The following is a 23,076-nucleotide window of genomic DNA, read 5'->3' on the forward strand; positions in this document are numbered from 1 at the left end:
CAGACAACCGGGACCGAGGACCTCCCTGGAAGCTCCCCTGGGACCCTCAGGGCCGAGATGGGACAGCAGGCAGGTGTCCAAGGACAGCTTTCCACTTGATGCTAAGGGGAAAGTGGAGGGCGGGTGTTCCGGTCACAGAAATGCCCCCAAGGGACCCTAACGACAGCACTGATGGCCACAGCCTGGCTACGACGCTCACGGCCACATTCTTAGCTTTGGTCTCCTGGGAGGCAGCTGTTCTTCCCCATTTACAGCTGAGCGAATGGCGTCTCAGGGGGGTGACGTCCATCGGTCCCCGTCCGCAGCTCGTCCGGAGCAGCGCCAGGTCCCAACTCGGGTCTGCCTGACCCAGAGTCTGAGCTCTTTTCCCCACTGAGGGCTTCGGGGCGCGGTGTGGGCCGGGCCGGCAGGGACAGACTGCCCGAAAGGACAGTTACCACCACACGGAGTCGGCACAGCGTATCTGTCCTGTTTTGACTACTGCTGAACTCTTGGGGAGCCGTTGGACAAAAACAAAGGAACTGGCTGTAAGGCGAGGCTTGGGGTCCTGAGTCAGCAAGACGTCCCTGAGTGTTGGGGGGGGGAGGGGAGGTTCTAGGACTTCAGGGTACATTGGGGCCAAGGCAGGGACGAAGCTGGGGGAAGCGCCAAGGGGTAGATCACAGGGGATGAGGGTGGTCCTGCAGAAACTGGGGAGCCTGGTGGCCGTGAGTGGGGGTGGCCTGGCAGGTCTCCTGTGCTCAGGGTCAAAGGTCAGGAGAACTTGGGGGCTGTGATGGACCAGGGTGAGCTGAGGAGGTGGAGCTAGCGCCCTTGGTCTCAGGAGGCAGATAACCAAATGACCTGTCTGAGCGTGAATCCTCCCTCTTCCCAAATCTGACCTTTGGTTCCTATTTTGAAGGGGGGAGGGGAGGGCTGATGTCCTGGCCCATGGGTTGGGATCCTGGCACTGCTCCTGGGCTGAGACACAATCTGGGAGGATGCGTCTGCTTATCTGGCAGGAACCTTTGCCTCTCCATCTCAGTGGCAGGGAGGGTGTATTTTACTCCTTTATCTCGTTGTCTGTCTGTCTGGAATGTAAGGCCCATGGATCAGGGGTTGTCATCTGCACGGGGCCGGGGAGAGCACGTGGTACAGAGTAGGGGCTCAATAAACGTTTATAGAATAAATGAAAAAGCACATGAATGAATCTTGATGAGGTGAAGCTGAGAAACTTCATGTCTTGCTCAAGGTCTTGTACCTTTAAGCACCAGAGCCAGGGTTTGGGTCCAGAACATGGGGGGTATTTTCCCTCCACCTCCCCATACACAGGCACCTCTTTCCTATTACCAGTCCAGCTCCCCACCCCCCACCCCCGCCCAGGCCACTGCCAGGGACTGCCCTAGACCCCCGTCCTCAGCATCTCTCTCTCTGCGAGGGGCAGCTCTGATGCCCAGCTGGCCCAGCTCCTTCCTCCTGGAACCCAGTTTGCCATTCTAACCCCTACTCACTTTTCAGTCCTCAGCTCAAATGTCACCACCTCCAGGAAGCCTTCCCTGGCTCTCCTACCCAAACCAGGGTCCCTGGTTATTGCCTCTCATGGCATCCTATGTTTTTTTATTGACCTTGACATCACTGCAATTATACACTCACCCTCGTGTGAATGATTCCAGTTGTGTGCTCTGTCTAGGAAGGAAGGGACCTGCTTTGCTCCTGGTGTCTGCCCCAGGCCTGCACACAGCAGGCACTCAATAAATGTTACAGGAATGAGCCCGATAGGCCTCCCCAAGCTTCAAGTCAGGCCCATGGATTCCAGCCCCTAAGTGGGACTTGTCTCCGCCATGCCCCTCTCCAGCCATGCCCCTCTCCAAGGGTTTGAAGTATGGCATGGCCAGACTCCTGCTGCCTTCAAGCCTCCTCGTCCTGCTCCTTACTGGCCATCCACACACTGCATGCTGCTGCCTCTCTGCCTTTGCCTATGCTGTTCCTTCTGGCAGGGCTGCCTCTCCCGTCCCCACACATCGCCTGTTGTACCTCCGGAGACCGGAATGACCTTGACCAGCCACTCCATCTCCTGGGCTTTCTCACCTGAGGGGCTCTACAAGGGGCAGGAGTGGAATCAGATTTGCATTCTGGAAGCTACACTGGGAATGAACCAGAGGGGAAAGACAGAGCAGGGAGACCAGGTCAGGCTTCTGCACCAGCAGGACCGTGACAGGATGTCTGAGCTGGATGGGCAGTGGGCCTGGGGCGGGGCAGTGAGGCGGGAGGGATTCAGGAGGCAGGCTCAGCATGGCTCAGACTCCTGGCAGGTGTTCGGACCCCACATGAGAGGGGAACACAAGAAAAGGGAAGGGTTACTCGCCTCCTCCCCCTTAACATTCTCCATTGTGAATTAGCACACACGCTAATTAAAACCATCTTTCCAAAGAATTTATTATAGGATATTCCAAGCTAATTATAAATTCTCTGTAGCTGATCCTGAGCAGTTGGCTAATGTGGTGCCGAAATCTCTCTGGCCACCCTCGTTTAAATTATTCATCAGGCCCTGCAACAGTTGTGAACTGTAATTTAAACAGTCAGCTCATGAATATTCAATCAGCACAACAAACACTGGTGTGTTTTACTGCCTGGCCGCTCAATAGCTCAATATTTTGTATCCTCACCCGTGTTTACATGTGTTCATGAACTCCCGAGAAAAACGTTGCCTATTGAAGTCCCTGGTTAAGCCGAGATTGAAATGCCCAGGAGAGGGCTGGAGGCTGCAGGCCAATATCCAATATCCTTTCTTGGAAGAGTTGCGGGTGGTCAGGCCGGAAGGGTCCAAGGATGGGAGGCCCCAGAGAGGGCAAGGCCTGGCCTGAGGTCACACAATGGATCCAAGGCAGACAGGATTCAGAGTTCTGAGGTGGTTCCCGCTGCCTCATCGGCCACAAATTAACTGGTGCAGAGGGCTGGGGACATCTGTCCCGGAGACAATGTTGGGAAGACGGAGGAAGCCAGGCAGTCCATGCAGTCCAGCCACTTCAGGGCAATGGCCGGATGCTGCCAGAGCAGGTACAGCGGCTCTGGGCAACAGGCTGTTTTAGAATCCAGGCTGAGTCCAGCCTTAACAGTCAGAGTTCCCACCTCGCCATGGCCAGCTCAGAGGGATACGTGTCCCCTCTCCCGCTGTCAGCACTAGGACCCCCACAGGCTGTAAACAGTTCCAAAAGCTCCACAAATAGATCCTCACGGATTCTCACACCCCTCCTCTGAGGCGGACACTAGGATGATTCGCCTTGTTACAGATGGGAAGACTGAGGCTCAGAGGGCTAAGAAACTTGCCCAAGGTACAGCTCTCCTCTCCTCCCTCTCCTGACATCACCCCCTCAAGAAGTCATTTTCACAACTCTTAAGGAGCCCATCCCAAGAGAATTTTATAAATAGAGGAAAGTCAGACACAGCCTAAATGTTTGCCAATAGAACATTATTTACATTTAAAATGAAACATCCGCCGAAACCGGTTTGGCTCAGTGGATAGAGCGTCGGCCTGCGGACTGAAAGGTCCCAGGTTCGATTCCGGTCAAGGGCATGTACTCCTTAGAAGTCATTCTTACACTCTTAAGGAACCCATCCCAAGAGAATTTTATAATAGAGGAAAGTCAGACACAGCCTAAATGTCTGCCAATAGAACATTATTTACATTTACAGTGAAACATCCATTGTGACATCGGAATGTTATGCAGACCCTAAAAATAAGGGCATGAACTATAATTACCGACAAGAAAATACACCCATTACAGACCTGCAGACAATGGGCAGGTCTAGAACAGACAAGAGAGCACAGGAAAAGGCACCATAGCATGGTTGCATTTATGTCAGGTATGTGTGTACTAGTATAATGCACAAAGGTCTGAGGGCAAAGATACTTAGCAAGTGGGTAGCTTAATCCTGGTTATTGCGGATGGTGAGGTTTTAATGATCTTTTATTTATTTATGTTTAATTTTTTTTATTACAATGAACATGTGCCATTTTTAGAAAAATCAATAAAGCTATGTTTTTGGAAGAATTTTGTATTCATTTCAAAAATTATAGAATAAAGGCAAAGCCATACTCCAAAAAGATGTACAGCCATAAATGTTTTATTATTAAACAATAAACAAAAAAAGTGAACTAAAGAATCTAAAACATTTACACATCTACAGAAAGAAAGATTAATAAACATAAAAGGAGAAATGAATAAGTTAAGAAAAAGAGAAAAGTAACAGAATTGAAACATAACTCTGATGGCTGGTTCCCTGAATAAAATTAATAAAACAAAGTAGGTAAGCGAGTAACATGGATAAAGCTCTGGTAAAAATACACATGAAATAAGAGAGAAATTATAATACACAATTTTAGGGATATGAGTGGGGAATAAGCCTGTAAAAATTGTAAGATAATACTATATATAATTCAATGGTAATAACTATAGACCTCAGTGTAATAAACTTCATTTTATGAAGATGGTATAACCTGTATAATGGTTATGTAGATTATAGTATAATCTGTATTTTGATACAGAATTATGAGAAAGCCATCTTATAAAATGAAAACTATAGATCTATTTCACTAGAAAAATATAAAAGAAAAATATTAAGTTAAATAATAGGACATTAAATCCAGCTTCATATTAAGAAGTATATATGTGTATGTATGTTTCAATACGTAGGTATACATGTATCCCATAACCAAGTAGAATATATCAATATTGGGGAATCTATTAATAAAATTAATCACTTCAATATACTAAGGAAGAAAAACTTTATGATCAGCTCAATACATACTTAATAGGCACTGGCTAAAACTCAACAAAAAATTATAGGTAAACTGAAAGATTAAGAATTTTTTAAAAGTATGCTTAAGAAACTGGCTTCAGCCTGGCTAGCGTGGCTCAGTGTTTGAGCATCAACCTATGAACTAGGAGGTCACGGTTTGATTCCTGGTCAGGGCCCATGTCCAGGTTGCAGGCCGATCCCCGGTGTGGGGCATGCAGGAGGCAGCTGATAAATGATTCTCTCTCATCATTGATATTTCTCTCTCTCTCTCTCCCTCTCCCTTTCTCTCTGAAATCAATAAAAATATGTTTGTTTGTTTTTTAAAGAAACTGACTTCATGCTAAGGGTGGATTTCATTCCCATTAAATTGGGGGAGAAGCAAAGATCACTGGTCATTGAGCATCACCAGTTAGTGAAATCTGACCCAATGCAGTGAAACAAAAAGCCACGAGTTACAACCGCTGGAAAGCATCTATATAGATGTGATAGAATTTCTAGAAACCCCCAAAACCTCAAATTCTAAGAAGTTAGAATTTGAGACAGTCAAAATAAGTAAAAGGAACACACTGATTTCTTATTTACCCATAAAAAGTTAGAAAACAGAGTTGAAACATTCTAACCACAAAGCAATGCAAAAATATAAAATTCTAAGGAATAAAATTTATAAGAAATATGTTGGACCCATGTAACTATAAAGAGAGGCAAATTTATTTAAATAAATGGAGATTCACATTGTGTTTCTGAATGGGACCACTCAATAGTATGATGACATAAAATCTCCCCATTTTATTTGGTGGATACAATGAAATAATTTCAATATAAAAAAGGAATGGTTTTTGTCAAAGTGACTTAAAAATTCATCTGGAAGAAGAAATGAGTGAGATTTGTAAGAAAATAGTTGAAGAGCAAGAACTTTGGGAAAGTTGTACTGCATACTTCGAAGCCTGAGAAGTTTAGACAATGGAGTAAGGACATGAAAAAAGAAAATAATGGAAAAGTGAAGAAAACCCATGTATTTTTTTAGTATATTTCTGTAGCATATTTATTTAGTAACAAATCAAGTCAGTGGGAGAAAGGATGAATTTTAAGTAAATGATATTGATAACCATTTAGCATTTGGAAAAACGATATTAGAACCAATGTGGTATTTTATTGGAAAAGGGCTCCATAGGTTCCCACTGAAGGCAGAAACCATAGAAAAGAACACAGATTTAGGTCAAAGAAAACGTGGAAAAGATTTAAAATTAAACAACAACAACAACAACACCATTAACTAGGTGAGAAGGAAATAAGCTGAGAATAAATATATGCAATATACATGACAAAAGGAATAATATCCTTAATATATAAAGAGCTATGCTAAATCAATAAAATTTCACAAATGCCCCAATGGAAGGTTGGACAGTGTGAGAGAAAAGACCAACCACAAGAGAATAAATTAAAATGTCCAGCTCCTGTGCTGGATGGATGCCATTGCTACAGCAGATTAATAAGGCCTGGGTACATGGTACATGACCACTGATGTGGAAAATGCATCTGAGTCAGTGTGGCTCAAAGGGGACTTGGCAGCAGAGATCGCTTGCCTGTGGTGGGTACCCCCTAAGGCCCCCCGGGAATTGACCTTGTCCATCCATACTTTGGCAGATGAATACCTTGGGGGAAACTAGGAAGAACACAGAGTTTTCCATGTGGGTTGGCAGGGAAGAAAAACAAAGGCAGCTCATACACAACGTGCTTAGAGACAAATAATAGCATTGCTACAACGACCATGCTGAGCATTTTATAAGCATCACAGCATTTAATTTTCAAAACAGCCCCTTAAGGATTATTAACATATTCATTTTACACATAAGAAAACCAAAGTTCAGAGGGGGTGGATAATGTGCTCAACGTGGCAAGTAGCTGGAGGAGCTCGTTTAAAACCAGGTCACTCAAAGCCCAACGCCAGCGACATTAATTCTGGCAAAGCACTGACCCCTTTCAGCAGGGCAGTGACACCATGTGAGTGTCCACATTAAGGGGCCACAGTGGCAGTCGAGCCCGAAAGAGTACTGTCTCGTGTCATTGGCTGGACACAGGTCACCAGTGCTGTTGATACCGGCTCGAGTTGCAGCCTTCTGCCACGTGCTGGGGCACAGTGACCGTGGTCCCTACCATGCTTGGGAACCACTTTGGAGGGAGTAATGGGAAGATACAGCTCCAGTTTAGCATGACCAAGGTCCCAATGGTGGACAATAGCAGAAGGATGTGGCCAATTTGCTGGCTACCAAGTAAGACTACGTCGTTCATAAGGCAGATGAGAGAGCAGGGAAGAGGGGTCTCAGGGGCAAGGACATGGGGGCCGAGGTATTGGATCCCAAGGGAGAAGACGAGTCCTGTGGGGTGGGGAGTGATCACCTCAGGCTGACCCTTTGGGCCCAGATTCTCGGGTGGGGACCCCACACTCAGCTGGCACACACAGATCCCAGCAATCTCCCTGTCCTGGGTTTTCTTTTCTTCTATTGCACTCTATTTCTAATTCTGCACAGTGACCCATGAAGCCTCCTAAGGATGAGACGTTCCACAATCAAGGGAGAGATGGCCTGGCCCCCTTCTCACCACGGGCTGGGGACAGTCATGCCAGGCTGTCTGTTTCAAAGCCTGTGCCCATAGGAGGCATGAGGGGCTGGGAGGAGTCAGGAGCCACAGGCGGAGCTGTGGGTCCTCTGGTTTCTCTGGGGGAAAAGTTGCACCTGCAACAGATGTGAGGAAATCCTCAAGGCAAACAGAAACACAAGGGGCAGTTCCGTGAGTCCTGAAAACGTTGGAGAGTTCAGGACTCGGCTGAGGGTGACGGCCGCCCCGGAGCCTGGTTAAGCCTGGGGCTGGGGTCGAGGGTGGGGCGTAAGAAGGGGTGTCAGTCACAGGTTCCCAGGTGAGGCGGACCCTGCTGGCCTTAAGACCTCATTTTAGATGCAGATGCTGCTGGAATCCCCCGACCCCCACCCAGATCAATTCCTGGAAGTGCTGGCTGTCAGAGGCTCACAGCTGCCTCCCTCTCCAAGAACGGCCCTTGGCCAATGAGAGCCGTCTGGCCTAGAGAGTCCTGTAGGAGGCACACTCCCATTCCAGCCGGTCACCCATGACTGACTCACACCTCACACCGGGGACAAATGCCAGCAACTCCCTGGTCTAACTCATGCCTGAGAGCTCCCTGTGGGACCAGGCCAACCTCCCCCTCCTGCACGGATCTGAATACCATCCGGAATATCTCATTTACTCCTTGCAACAGCCCCAGGGGGACACTGTGGCACAGAGAGGTTAAGTGGCTTGGCTAAGGTCCCACAGCTGGTGACTCATGCAGCTGTCTGGCCCCGGAGCACTCCCTCCCAACCCACCAGCTCTCCGGACCCCTGGCTCTGATCTGCCACCCCAGTGACAACAGCCCCCTGCAGGGCCCATCCATGAAATGCGTCAGAGACCTCTCTCCCTTGATCTCTACCACTCTCCTTGGTAATCGGGGCTTTGTCCAACCAACAGATGAAAGAGTTGAGGTTGGGAAGAGAGTGACCTGCCCTACACAGTTGCTAGTGTTGGCAGACAGGACAGGAACCCAGGTTTCCCGACTCCAGTCTCTCCATCCGTTTCTGGAAGAATTAGCAACGGCTTATTCAGGACAGACTCTTCAGGACGCCAGCATCCCAGGCCCACACTCCATCCAACAGACCAGGGACAGGGGCTGACTACTCACCCCAAACCCCTCCCCTTTTCCTTTGCTACCAAGACTTTGGGAAATGGCCATCCAGGCTAACGTTTCTGCCCCTCCCGCCTATCTATCTCAGTGAGAGCTCTGACCACCTCACACTGGACGGACGGAGGGACAGAGGGACAGGGAGACAGTCCCACCTCCCAGCTCAGAGGCCCGGGGGCGGGGGTGAGAGCTGCCTCTGCACCATGAGGGCGTAAAATACTTGAGGTCAAGAGAACAAGGTCCTCCTGTTGCCTCCACAACTTCCTGGCTGTGCGTCTCTGGACAAGCCCCTTGCCCTCTGTGTCTCAGGAACACATCTAGAGCCCAGGATAACCCCATCTCCTCTGAAGTCAGCGGGAGGGTCATTGTTACCTGCCAACAATGACATAACAGCACTCTAGTCTGTGACGTGTTCTCAGAGGCAGCCTTTATTTTTCATTCATGCATTTGTGTGTTCCTTCTGTCAGTCAGTCTGTCAACAAACTCCTCTCAGGCACCTGCTACATCCCCGACACAAAGCTAAGCAGTATTTCAATAGCACAGCCACCCTGTGGGTTAGATAGCATCTTACTTAAGGCTCAGAGAGAGAAAGTAATGCCCAGGATCAGCCAGCACGGCAGGAGAGGAACCCCAGGACTCCACACTCCGGTTAAGTGCCAGGGCGTGGACAGCAGGCTGCCACCATCACAGCCGGGCCACAGCCCGACCAGCTGCTGTGCTAACGTCTCCCACAGGACTCGCCTTTCCTCGAAATGCTCCTGGCCCGGCGGTGCATGGACACCCTCTTCAGAAGCTTTAACATGTAGATGAGTTTTATTTGTCTTGTTGGCTTTTATGAAGACACCAGGTTCTAAATGGACAAAGCCGCAAGATGAGAGAAAGAGCACCCGAGACTGACTTTTTATTATCCAGCCGGAGCAGAGGGAAATGACTCCAATAGATCTCAAGTTTATGTGCTCCAGACACTCCACGGAGCCAGCGACGGTTTCTCAGCAATGCCGGCGGTACATTAAAAGCTCATTTTCCCCAACATGGCACTGAATATGCAGTCGGAGCAAAGAGCCATTATACAGGGTAATATCGAAGCTGCAGCTGACGAATGTTGCCGCGATTTTTCCTGAATCCTCCCTCATGACTCAGGAGCCAGCCTCAGAGGGAGAGGTTCTCTGCCAAGCTTGGCACCTCGCCCAGAATGAAAGTTAAATGTCTGGCCTGTGCAGCCTTCACAGCCAGAGGGTCAGGACTCCCATTAGGAGCCTGGCAGGGGGTTGAGAGGATGGGCACCAGAGGGCGCCGAAGCCATCATAATACATCACAAGCTGTTCTGTGAATCCCAGCAGAAAGGGTGGCGATTGGGTCTGAACAAGAAAGTGTAGGCAGGTATGATGCTCCCTCCTCTCAGGCTTCTGCTGCTGTCCTCTGGCTTCGAAGGCTTGGCCCCAAGGCCACCACCTCCAGGAAGCCTTCCCTGCTACTCTTCACCTCTGAGCTCCTCAGTACTCATCTGTTATTCATTCCGAGAAAGCACCTTATGCTTCACGCCGTGGTTACTTATGAATTTGAATGGCCTGACTCAGAGTCGGATAAAGTGGGTCTCAATCCTGGCCTAATCACTCCCTTGCTCATTCATGCTTTCATTCACTCATTCATTTGAAGCCTGTACAGGTGAGCTATGGGGTACATAGGCTGGGGAGTCAGCATGCCTGGGTTCGAATTTTAGCGCCACCACGAGAGTTGTGTAATCAAGTGGTTTACCTCCCCATGTCTCTGATTCTCCTCTGTGAAATGGCCACGATGACAGCTCCTCCTTCTCAGGATGAAGGTTTAAATGAGATACAAATAAAAAGGGCTTAGGTGGAAGCCAAGCACATAATATGTGCCAAATAAATGTTAGCAAATTTCAGCTGCTGATAATTCATCCATTCATTTAGGAAAAGTTCACCAAGAGGATATAGGGTCACACAGGTGTGGTCCTCACCCTCCAAAGATCAAGACACTGTGCCACAGGGAGCATGGGCAGCATTCCACGGCACGGACCTCACAGTTCTATTCTTGGAGACGCTCTGCTCTTGCCTGGCATGAGGGTTGTGAGGCTGAAGTGAGCCAAGTGGACACTTGGCTGCCGTTACCTGTCTGTCCCCCTCCCCCAGACTGTGAGTGCCCAGGACATCTCTGAATCCCCCGTGGCTTATGCACCACTCTGCAGGCAACCTCCATTCACACGGAACACAGCCTGAAGGGGGCAGAGAGCACTGGGCTTAGAGTCAGAGGCCCAGGTTCAAGTTCTAGCTCTACTCTTTTTCTCACTATGTAAGCTTGGACAAGTCATCTCTCTCCTCCCATTCGTTCAGTCGATAAACAGCCACTGAGGGTTATCTGTTAGGCAGGCCCTATGCTAGATGCTGGTGCCAGAGACAGACATAAAGCATAGACGTAGCCTTCAGGCTGCCCCAGGCTGGCAGCACAGACAGGAATCTAAATGGACAACTACCAGTTGTCATGAATTCAGGCTGATCCCACCTCTATTCAAATTTTTTTATTTACTGTTCATCGTGGCTTTTTGTGGTAATTTTATTTATAAAAATACTATATGAAAATATTATTAATCTTGATTACTGAGTGTCTTGGCACTCCCTTAAATTTTGTGATCAAGTCCAGTGTCTCACTTTCCTCACCCTCCTCCCAGCCCAGAGCATCCAGACAGCCTCAGAGAGAAGATGACTTCTGAATTGGGTTCTGACACAGGAATAGGAGTTCACCAGGTTGACAAGGGAGAAGAGCCCTTCAAGCAGAGGGAACAGCAGGCAGTGGTTCTCAACCAGGGGTAATTTTGTCCTCCAGGGGACATTTGACAATGACTGGAGACATTTTAAATCTTTATTTCGACTGGGGGAGTGCTATTAGAGGCCATGAATAGTGGGCAGAGGCCTGGATAGCCTACAATGCACAGGACATCCCACAGCAGAGAATTATCCCCCCCCCCCCGCCCCACAAATGTTGGTAATGCTAAGTTGAGACACCTCATGCCAAAGCACAAAGATGTGAAACCTCATGGCATCAGGCTACCATGGGATGATTCCTTGGCCTCTCGAAGCCTCAGTTTCTGCATCTGAAAAATGGGGATAATAACAGTTCCTACTTCAGAGGGTGGTTGAAAAGAGGCAATGATACCAAGTCTGTGCACAGCAGGTGCTCAATAAACGCCCATGCCCCGTCCTGTCCCCCTTTGAACACACACTTCAAACTTTAAACAGTTCTCCAAAGAGACAGCATCCCAGAATTCCAAAGGAAACTGGGACATGGAAAAGAACACATTTTGTTCTTTTCCGACCTTTCTCTTAGTGAAAACCACGAGTCTTATCTCTCCGCAAACGCAAGCCTGTTCACAGAGAGCTAGCCTGTGTTGGCTTATCACTGGCCTGAGTTTTAACAGGGAGTGAATTTTTATGACCGAGTTCTAAACCTTTGCAAAAGCCATTTTTAAACTAAAAAACGCTGACAGGTTCTTAACTACTATAGCTGCTAAATTAAGCATGAGGGAAGGGGGAAGGGGGGTGGGCATGTGAAAGAAAACAAAAGTGCCCTAAAAGAGTTAGTGGAGGTAAAATAATGTTCATTAAAAATAGAAAAACAAACACACAAAAAAACCCTTTTGTGTTCAACTTCGCACTCGTACATCATAATGTTCCAGTAAAAGGCCATTTCCCCCTGAGATAATAAAAGAATTGAATTTTTCCTTATCGGTCATCTATTTTTCTAGCTGAAGCTATTACTCCCGCTCTGGGGTTGCTAGGCAACAAGAAATATTAATAGCAGCTTTTATTAGCTTAGCTTTTGCAGCCGAGTACCAGAATGAGAAAATGGGAAACATAAATGTGTTACATAAATCTTTCAACCTTTCAGAGCCGGTGTTAGTCTCTGTTTTCATAATGATTTATTGAAGTGATGGTTCATTTATGAGAAAGAGGAGTGTAGGATAAGAAAACGGAGCAGTCCCCTGAAGGAGTGTTTGAAAATAAATAATTATAGCAGGGGAGCAAAAGCTGTTTAAAGTCATTTTTCTGAGTTTTATAAAATGTAAAAAGACATATTTCTTTCGCTTACTGCCTCTGAAAAACGGGAGGGGGGAGGGAGTTTCATCTGGACTCTGCCGAATATAAAGGAGCCTCCGGACCTTGGGTTACCCCCATTGGGGTCCTCAGAGGCCCATTTGGGAGGTGAGCACTCCCAGTCCCACTCCCAGGGGGCAATGAGACAAAAGCATGGCACCCAGGAAAAGGCCAAGCAGGAAGTGCCCTGCGGACCCGCTTTCACCAAGGTGGTCCTGCCCTTTGGTCACCAGCAGGAAGAGTTGGGGTTGGGACCTTCTCTTCTTCGCAAGCGGGGGGACTATCATTCTGCTGTTGCTCTCAAGCTCCGCGCCCCGACCGAGGTCCTGGTGTACTTCATATGCCCTCCCCCCGCCCCCCAGATGGTGCCCTCTCCCTAACCCCAACCACCTCGGTGTCTGATCCACCTCTGACACCCACCTCTTGCTTGGTCCAGCCCCCCACTGGGGAGCCAGCCTGACCACTGCCCCAGCAAAGCCGACCCCCAGCAGGTCAGACTGGACAAACGAGACTGAAGCCACCCAAACCCTGTCAGTAAAATGAACCAATTAATAAACAGAGGAGTTTACATTTATTGAATGCCTACTGTGTGCCAGGCACTGGGCTGAGTACTTTTCCTACATCTGATGATTGAATCTTCCTGAGTTCCTATGAGGCAATAATATGGCCTCCATTTTATTTTATTTTTAAAAATATATATTTTATTGATTTTTTACAGAGAAGAAGGAAGAGGGATAGAGAGTTAGGAACATCGATGAGAGAGAAACATTGATCAGCTGCCTCCTGCACACCTCCTACTGGGGATGTGCCCGCAACCAAGGTACATGCCCTTGACCAGAATCGAACCTGGGACCCTTCAGTCCGCAGGCCGACGCTCTATCCACTGAGCCATACTGGTTAGGGCTGCCTCCATTTTACAGATGAAGAAACTGAGGCTCAGGAATGGAGGGTAACAAATGGTGGAGCTGGGCTTGAACTTGGGTTGGCCTAACCCCAAAGCCCATGTTCCTAACTACTAGGTGATGCTATACGTCAAAAAAACAAAAACACACAAAAAGCAAAACTTTATTACAGTAGATCACAAAAATGGCTACACATCCTGCCTCCCTGCCATGCCCTTCTGCAATATGACTCTTCCATTTCTTCCTTCAAGAGGTGGGGTCCACTTCTCTCCCCCTTGAATCTGGGCTAGACATGTGACTTGGCTAATGGGACAATAGTAAGTAAAGATTTGAAAAGTGCTTGCATATTGGGGCCTACCCTTTCTTGATGCTCTTGGAAACCCTGTGATCACAGCCATGTGAACAAGCCCAGGCCACGACGGGACGACAGACCTGCAGCCAGGTCATCCCCATTGGCCCCAGCTGACATTGCCGAGATGTGAACAAGGCCATCCTAGACCCTGCAGTCCCAACCGAGCCGTAAGCTGACTCCAGAAATCAGCCAAGCCAGTCCAGTTCAAAACAACTACCTTGCCCTAGCCGGTCTGGCTCAGTGGATGGAGCACTGGCCCTCGGACTGAAGGGTCCCGGATTCTATTCCTGTCAAGGGCACATACCTCGGTTGCAGGCTCAATCCCTGACCCTGGGTGGGGTGCACGCAGGAGGCAACCAATGCTGTCTCTCTCACATCGATGTTTCTCTCTCTCTGTCTAGTCCCCTCCCTGCCACTTTAAAAATAAATAAATAAATGGGAAAAAATATCCTAGGGTGAGGACTAACAAAACAAAACATAACAAAACAAAAGAGCTACCTTGCTGCCCAACAGAATCACAAGAAATAGTCAAAGTTCATGGTTTGCTTTAAGCCACTAAGTGTTGAGGTGGTTTTGTTACACAGCAAAAACTGATACAATCCTAAGACAAAACAAACAAACAAAAAAATTAAGGGCAATAAAATGACTAGGTTTGACTGGGGGGTCTCAACTACCACCAAGTGTTGAGGGTCTTTGATCTCTTTTCCTCAGACTTGGGAGAGGATCCTCCCTCATCTCAACCTGTGAGAATCAGAGGTAGACCAAGTCTCCTGGGGGGAAGAGGAATGAGGAGGAGGAGGGGGGAAGAGGAGGAGAGAGAGACTGGAGGAGAAAAGTAGAGCACAGGAAGAGAAGAGGGTAGGTTTTAGGGGGAATTTAAAGGAGCTCCCAGAGTCAATACACAGGCTGTGGCCCTGAGCCCTGAGCCCTGAGCCCTGCCCCCAGGCGCCAAGCCCTAACCTAGGCTCGCCCATGGGAACCATCTCTAAAGCAAGGGGTGAAGAGGAACTAAGGTACTACCCAGCCCTCTCCCACAGTCTACCCCAGGAGACCAGCCTGGAGAGACCCCTTGCTTGGCATGGGGGTTCCTGGGCCACGGCCCCTGCCCTCTCCCAAGGACCAGTCCTGGCAAGATGCTTTGGGACAGGGACCCAGAGCACAAAGGATCTGCCAAAGGTGTAAGGTCCCCAGGGAACCTGTCTGGGAGCAGCAAGCTTTGTCCCTTCCCAGGATAACTCCTCTAGCACCCAGGGTTTTGACCCAAGTTAATAAGATGTAAACTCCAGGTCAGAGGCACGTGCGATCCTGCCAGTGGGAGGTTTATCTGACCTCACACCCATACACTTGTCCAGCGTGTCAGAGCTGACAAAGCCACTATTCCCATTTTTCTAGGTGTGAGTTTGCCAGAGTTGGAATCCCAATTCCCACTCCCTAGATGGCAAAACTCGGGCTGGGAGAGAAGTGACTTGTCCAAGATCCCAGAGGAAGCAGACAAAGCTGGAGGAGAAGGTTTGAATGACAGCTGTGACTGTCCCCTGTATTAATCGAGGCCGGAGACGGGACCACACAGCTCCAGTGACCCCAGGGCTCCGCCTTGGGAACCCGTACTTCCCGAATCACCAGAACCCACGGCTGGTGCAGGGAGAGCTGTGCCAGCACTCATTTCCCGTCAGGCCCCGTCTCCACCTGCCCCAGGCTCTCCGGGGTTTCTCTGGTCCTGCCAGGGGTGCAAGGTCCCCGGGGAACTTGGCTGGGAGCATCACGCTTTGTCCCTCCCCAGGGTAATTCCTCTCCCGGGCAAACCAGGACTATAAGCTTGAACATTTCCCAAGGACGACTCCAAAATAAATTATTTCAGACTTACCAGAGGCCCCTTAATAAATTCCACTCTTCTGGTTTCTTTGGGTATTTTAGAAGCTGATTTATACATACAATATCTCTCTCAAAATGAGACAATCAACACAGGATAAAATTATTGAGTTATGAAAATAGGGGTCAGATGGAGGTGCAGCGCTTTAAATTAAACCGGCAAAATATATCTTTCATACTAAATTGACTCTTTTTGTCTTGGAAATGAATGTTTAATCAGTTAAGACACAGAAGTCGAGGGAGAAGCCTTCAGCAGATTTAATTCTGTAAAGGGGCCCTGTTCCACCACTGTACAGGATTCCTGCCCGCAGCCATGCCTTTAGAGTAGAAGGACCGACTCCCATGCAGGTCAGGAGGCCGCTAGGGCCAGGGCAGCCTCTGGGTCAGAGCCACAGGGACTCTGCATTCATGAGATGGATGTCAGACGCCTTAGCCCCACCCACCTCTCCAGGAACAATATGCATTGCAGTCTGTGCAAACAGTGTCTGTGGCATCCTGCCCATCAGGGCACCTCGGTGCCACCTGTGGCCCCCCAGCCCAGCTGCTCCAGCCCTCAAACACCTGGTAAAACTGAGAGGTGCATGGTAGGGGACAGAGCTGGACTTGAATTCTGTTGGATTTTGTATTTTTGGTTTTTTTACTTAATAGTTGTGTGACATTCATTCATTCATTCATTCATTTATTCATTTATTCATTTATTCATAGAGCCTACTATGTGTCAGGACATCACTTCCTAAAGGTGCCCCTTCTGGGTACACATAGCACCATACACTGATCTCATCAGAGCATTTACTACATTTTCAGAAATGGAGTTTTCACTCATCTCTCCACCTGCAGGAGGAGTTCAAATGCATCTCATAGACCCGGGCTCAGAACAATGCCTGGTCCCTAGTAGGGGGTCAATAAAGGCTGCTGCACAGCTGATCACCGACAGGTTGAAAAATGGTCCCCTAAGCACATCAGGTCCTAATTCCTGGAACCTGTAAATGTTACTGTATTTGAGGGGGAAACCCAACAGTCTTTGTGGGTGGGATTAAGTGAAGGCTCCAGAGCTAAGGAGATTCTCCTGAATTATTCCTAATGCCATCACAAGCATCCTCCTAAGAAAGGCAGGGGGAGATTTCAAAGACAAGAGAAGGTGACAGTGACGTGAAGACAGGTTAGACGGATGCGGCCACAAGCCAAGAATATTGGCCACCACTAGAAGCTAGAAGCAGCAAGGAACAGGTTTGCCCCAGAGCTTCCAAAAGAAGCTCACCTTTCTGACACCCTGATCTGGGCCCAGTGATACCGAGTTCAACTTCTAGCCTCCAGAGCTATGAGAAAGTCTATTTCTGGTTGTTTTAGGCCATCAAGTTTGTGACTATTTGCTAGAGCAGCCACAGGACACTGATACAGTCACCTACTGGTCTGAGCCTCCATCTCCTCATTACAGTAATACCTGCCACACTCGGTTTGGGAGCTTTATGTGAGAACATGTGTGTAAAGCCCTCTGCATGGTGCTTGATTCCTAACAGGTGATGACACACATTCCAGCATCACCCACACAGAATGCACATCCATCCACACACAGGCACACACCTGCTTCCTGCAGCTCTGACAAATTTAAGGATTTGTCTTCATGGTGCTTGTCTCTCTTTGCTCGAGTCCCGGTGGACGGACATGTTCTTACCTGGTTTCCTAATTGGTCCAGTAGCCCTTCCCTGGGTGAAAGACTTGGCTTATCTTTCATTACTTAACAAGGGAATATAAAACTCAATGGGCCCTTGAAAACGCTGCCTAATGGAAGAATTAAAGCAATCTGAACTTGTGAAGCATCTTTAACATGAGCTTGTTTGAAAGAAATCTGGAGAATGACTGCAAAGTGCCTATTTGGACCGAGCCCAACAGAAGCATTTCCTAGGAGGAGCGATCAGGGGGTCATCTTTGATAAACAGATAACATCTCTTGTAATTATCAGAGCTACAATAACCAGGTGACCCTACAAAGGTACCCGAGAGCCTGTTCCTTTAGCTAAATGCGACTGACAGGCACACACTGCCATTCAGTTACAGCGGGGATTCACTTTTATGGAAACTACTACTAACAGCAAATATCCCCCGATGGTTTACTCAGTGGCAGACATTGGCGAAGACTTTGCCTACATTACCTCGGGTACACTTTACGGCAACCAGGAGGTGGGCACTGTGATGATTCCAAGACCAGGGAACTGAAGTGTGAGAGCGGAGCTGAGATCTAAGGCAAGTCTGTAGGACGCCGGAGCCCGTACACGGCTCCACATGGTCGCCATCGATCACCAAAGGCCTGTGACACCGTGGCCCCGAACCACAACCATCCTCACCTCCGCACTCACAGCCCTACCCTGGCTCGTGTTTGCATAAATCCCGAACTGGGACAGTCTAAAGCGGGGGAGGCTTTTGTTAGGAAATTGGCTGCCACGCAGCTCAGGTATAAGCATTCTGTCAAAGTGGAATGAAAACCATACGGCTGTGGTATCTTTAGTTCTCCTAGAGAGAGAAGAGGAAGCTCAGGCCCTGCATTATTGATGGGCCCACAGAAAATTGTTCCTCAAGAAATGGAGCATCAATTTCCACTGAGCTCTTTAGCCAGACCTCCAACATTATAAAATGTGGATCTTGAGTTGGCTTCTTCCCTCCCTGCTCCTTCTCTCCTTTTATTTCTCACTCAGATTTAAAAAAAAAACAAAAACATAAAGTGGATTGTATTGACAGCTTCACAACTTGGATATACTAAAAGCGACTGAATTGTACATTTTAAATTGGTGAATTATAAGGCATATGAATTAGACCTCAATAAAACTGTTAAAAATAAAAAATCAGGTAATTTATACTATTAAAAAGAATACAAAGAATTCTAAACAGGGTTCCAGAAGTGAGCAGTGTGAAGACATCCACTTTCCTCCATGCCCATCCCCAGAGTCTGCAGATGCCCATGCAAGCAACCCAGAGCCCAGACCCTGCACATGAGCACAGGGTCCTCATCAAGGCACTAACATTCTGCTTCCCTGCCAACCCGCTTCCCTGCTGGAACTGGCGGGAACTATGGTGAAACAGCAACTCACCGTGGGCAGCTGGCCCGACAGCAGGTGGCTGTCTTGGGCCAGCATGTTGGACACCATGATGGCCGGGAGGTCCATGGCCTGGTAGGAGTAGGCAGGGAGCAGTCCGTTGGGCGCGAGGCTGTGGCACAGCGAGTGGTAGCCAGCTTCGTGGTCCCCCAGGTGCAGGAGGGACGGCTCTGGGAGGTTGGGAGGTGTTATCGGGGGGATCTCATAGTCTTCGTTGCTCTCGTTCTGGCTGTTGTAGGTCTAGAACATTCAAAGGGCACGTTGTCAAGGGTCAGTGACTTACAAGTGCAGGACATGCTCGACAGCACCAATAACAATGGTGATAACAAGATGGCCCCCTGGTCAGGCTCCTGCCCTGTCCCCAGATGGGTGCAGCCTCCTGCTAGAAGGTCTGCGTACCAACACCTGCCCTCCTGGTGAGGCCTGCTCCCGTTCACCTGCTCTGTTTTCCCACCAGATCTGGCCACGACAGCCCACCGTGAATCCATTGTCCCAGCCCACCCATTTTACAGATGGGAGAACTACTCATCCCACCACCCACCATGGAAGGACAGTGGCTCACCCCAGGTTAGTATATGAGTTGGGAATAGAGCTAAAGTATCCTGACTCCGGGCCTGTGGTTTTCCAGGGCAGCAGGACGACTTTCTCTTATGTGCTCCCAATGCCCGGCCCAACTGGGTTCTCTCCTGGTCTTTCTCACCTTGAACAGTACAAACTTTCTCCTCGGAGCACAAGCTAGGAGCCATACTAGAAACCTCCCTTTCTGATCCTGATTTGTTCATTTTCCCCCTCATTGCTACTCAGACCAGGATGTTCCAATACAACATTGGAAAGAAATGATGAGCATTCCCTCTACTGGAATTCTCTGCCCCACCCTTTGCTCCCCCTTCATCTGGCTCATTCTTACTCATGCCTCAGCAGGTTTGGTGTAAATGTCTTCTCTAATACTCTCCAGAGTAGGTCAGATCCCATAGTACATCCCCAGGTTGCCCTGCATTTCTCCTTGGAAGCACTCATCGACCTTGTCGCTAACTAACTTCTTGTCTAATTATTTGTTTAATGTTTAATGTGAGTTCTGCCAGGACAGTCCTTGTATGTCCTGTTTTCCAGATCCTGGCACAAAGTAAGAGCTCAAAACCAATTAGTTGAATGGGTGAATGAGCCAGTTCCTAGGGCAGATGCCATAAGCACGCATGTCAGCATCCCACTTATCCCTCATGATGCCCTGGAGGTGGGCGTTACCGTCCCTGTTGTTCAGGAGGCAGCATGGCGCAGGCCGTTAAGAGCCAGAGAGCCTGGTTTGAATTCTGGTTTCTCTGCACTAGCTGTGTGACTTTGGGCAAGTCAGTTAACCTCTCTGTGCCTGTTTCGTCATATGTGAAAAGAGGGTAATAACAGTACATACCACAGACTTGCTATCAAGAGCAAATAAATCAGTACGTGCAAATTGCTCAGGACACTGGAACATAGCCAGCTCTCTGTGTTGGTTGTTATTGCTGTTGTTGTTGTGTTTGCCTGGAGTTTCAGAGATGTTAAGAAACTTCTCCAAGGACACAGAGTGAGTACACAGCAGCCCATGCACTTGTTTTCCCCACTATGAATGTTCCTAACGCTTCACAACACTGGTCTGTGCACCATGAGGTGGTCTGCCTTCAGCCTAATCATGGAGATGGGCTGGGGCTGATTTTCTTTAGATGGAACTCAGCCACCGGCATCGTATAACTCAGAAAACAAGAGTTCCAGGAAGCCCTCCCAGCCCCCTACCCATCCTACAATAAGACCCCCCTCCTCTCATCCCCCATCGCAGCCCGTTGTATGTGCTCCCTATAGTATCATTGCCTCCTGAAATTATGTCTGATTCTGACTTACCCTCTGCTGCCTCCTGTCCCCCAGACCTCTGGCTCCATGGGAGCAGGGGCTAAGGCTGTCTTGTCACCAGTGTGCCTGGCACACAGTAGGTGCTCAATTAGAAGGTGCTGAATGAGCACATGAAATGGGGGAGTGCACCAGGCTTTAGATTTAGACCTCACCCACATGTCTTCAAATCTATCCCTGCTGACAGATCCTAAGTCCCTACGTGACCTATTGTTCATGTTTGTCAATGTCCACCTTCCGCTCTGCCCACCAGCACCCAGAACAGGTTCTGGCACATAGCACGTGTCCAGTGGATACTAAATGGCCGCATAAGTCCATTCCTTTCACTTTAAAACCAAAAAGCCCCCTACCCATCCTACAATAAGACCCCCCTCCTCTCATCCCCCATCGCAGCCCATTGTATGTGCTCCCTATAGTATCATTGCCTCCTGAAATTATGTCTGATTCTGACTTACCCTCTGCTGCCTCCTGTCCCCCAGACCTCTGGCTCCATGGGAGCAGGGGCTAAGGCTGTCTTGTCACCAGTGTGCCTGGCACACAGTAGGTGCTCAATTAGAAGGTGCTGAATGAGCACATGAAATGGGGGAGTGCACCAGGCTTTAGATTTAGACCTCACCCACATGTCTTCAAATCTATCCCTGCTGACAGATCCTAAGTCCCTACGTGACCTATTGTTCATGTTTGTCAATGTCCACCTTCCGCTCTGCCCACCAGCACCCAGAACAGGTTCTGGCACATAGCACGTGTCCAGTGGATACTAAATGGCCGCATAAGTCCATTCCTTTCACTTTAAAACCAAAACCTCAGCACACTGGAACCGGCCCAATCCACCAGAAGCCTTTTGCAAATGTAAGCATATGTTGTATCAAAATATTGGAATAACACAGTTATGACAATTCATTTAAAGAGGCAATTAGCACACTTAAAAATAATTAGACATGCAAACACGTACATGCCTCCTTCGAATGCAATCAAACCCTAAATGCGTCACAACTGAAGACCAACCCCTTCTGCTACGGACTCATACTGAGCGCCTACTATGTGCCAGGCACCAGACCCGGCTTTTCGACATGCACTGTCCATGTACTCTGTATGAGTTCTGCAAAGAAGTGGTGATTCTCTCCATTTTGCAGACAAAGATGAAGATTAAAGTGGAGGTGTCACAGAGCTAGTGAGTCTTGGGTGGGATTCACACCCAGGTCTGTGACTCTGAATCCAGCATTTTCCCACACTCCAAGATTCCCATTTCGCACTTCCCCTGAGTCAGAGACGGGCACTCAGTGGTGCCTAATTTGCTCTCTGACACCAGTGTCCTCATGAGAATGAAGAAAGAGATCCGAGTTGTAAGAGTTCTAGAAGCTAAAATGATTAGCAAAGCCTTACAGGGAAACCTCTGGAAAGAGCTGTCTCTCCCTTCCACCCGCTTTCTCACAAACCCACTGCAATCACATCTTCATCCCACCGTCCACCAAAACTGCTTGGCAAGGTCGCCAATAACCCCTGTGTTACTAAATCCAATGGTCAGATCTCCGTCCCCACCTGACCACCTTGATCTTCTCGGCAGCATTTGACCTAGTTGTCCACCCCCCTCCTCCTGGGAACAAATTTCTTCACCGGCTTCTGGGGCACCACACATGTTGATCTTCCTAAATCCCAAGCCATTTCCTCTCCATGTCCTTTGCTGGTCCCCATTCTTCCCCCCAACCTATGAGTGTTGATGCGTCACAGAGCTCAGATTCCAAACCTCTCCTCTAAGCACACTCCGTCCTTTGTGCTGTCATTCAAACCCCATCGATGTGCTGCTGACTCCCCAGCTCATATCTCCAGCACGAACCTCTCCACCGAATCGCAGATTCACATAGCCCACTGTTATCTGACACCTCTGCTTGGCATTTAATAGACTTCTCAAACTTAATGTGTCCAAAAGAGAACCTGTCCATCCATGGTCCTCCCTTCCTCAACTAATGGCAAGTCCAGCCTTCTGGTTGCTCAGGCCAAAGGCCTTGGGGCTATCCTGGACTCCTTCCTTCTTCTCACATCCTACACCAATTCTTTCAGGAAACCCTACTGGCTCCATCTTTGGAATAAGTATTAAGGTGTGACCACGCTGGCCCAAGCCATCATCCTCTTTATGGTAGTCTCCTATCTGATTGCCCTGCCTCACCTATGCTACGGTCTGTTTTCACCCAGGGGCCAGAATTATCCTGTTAACATGTAAGATCACATCGCTCCTCTGCTCACCACCCTCCAGTGGCCCCCTTCTCACTCCCAGTACGAACAGGGTCTTTAGAATAGCTACCTGGTCTAGTGCCCTCACTCCCACCTCTGTGCCTTTCACTTCCTTCACATCACCTCCTACTACGTACTCTCCT

At 48.6% G+C, this 23,076-nt stretch overlaps 1 protein-coding gene across 4 annotated transcripts in view; it reads right to left on the reverse strand.

The window, feature by feature from the left end:
* The window catches only part of TOX2 (TOX high mobility group box family member 2), a 93,070-nt gene that overhangs the window by 21,302 nt on the left and 48,692 nt on the right, over window positions 1-23,076 (reverse strand). For all 4 annotated transcript variants that reach the window (XM_014543729.1, XM_014543728.1, XM_014543730.1 and 1 more), the window contains exon 3: window positions 18,824-19,069. In XM_014543729.1, the coding sequence (XP_014399215.1) occupies window positions 18,824-19,069 (246 nt within the window). The remainder of the gene's footprint in view (window positions 1-18,823; window positions 19,070-23,076) is intronic.

The sequence above is a fragment of the Myotis brandtii genome, unplaced genomic scaffold (assembly GCF_000412655.1).
Source record: "Myotis brandtii unplaced genomic scaffold, ASM41265v1 scaffold333, whole genome shotgun sequence".
NCBI classification, from domain to species: Eukaryota; Metazoa; Chordata; class Mammalia; order Chiroptera; family Vespertilionidae; genus Myotis; species Myotis brandtii.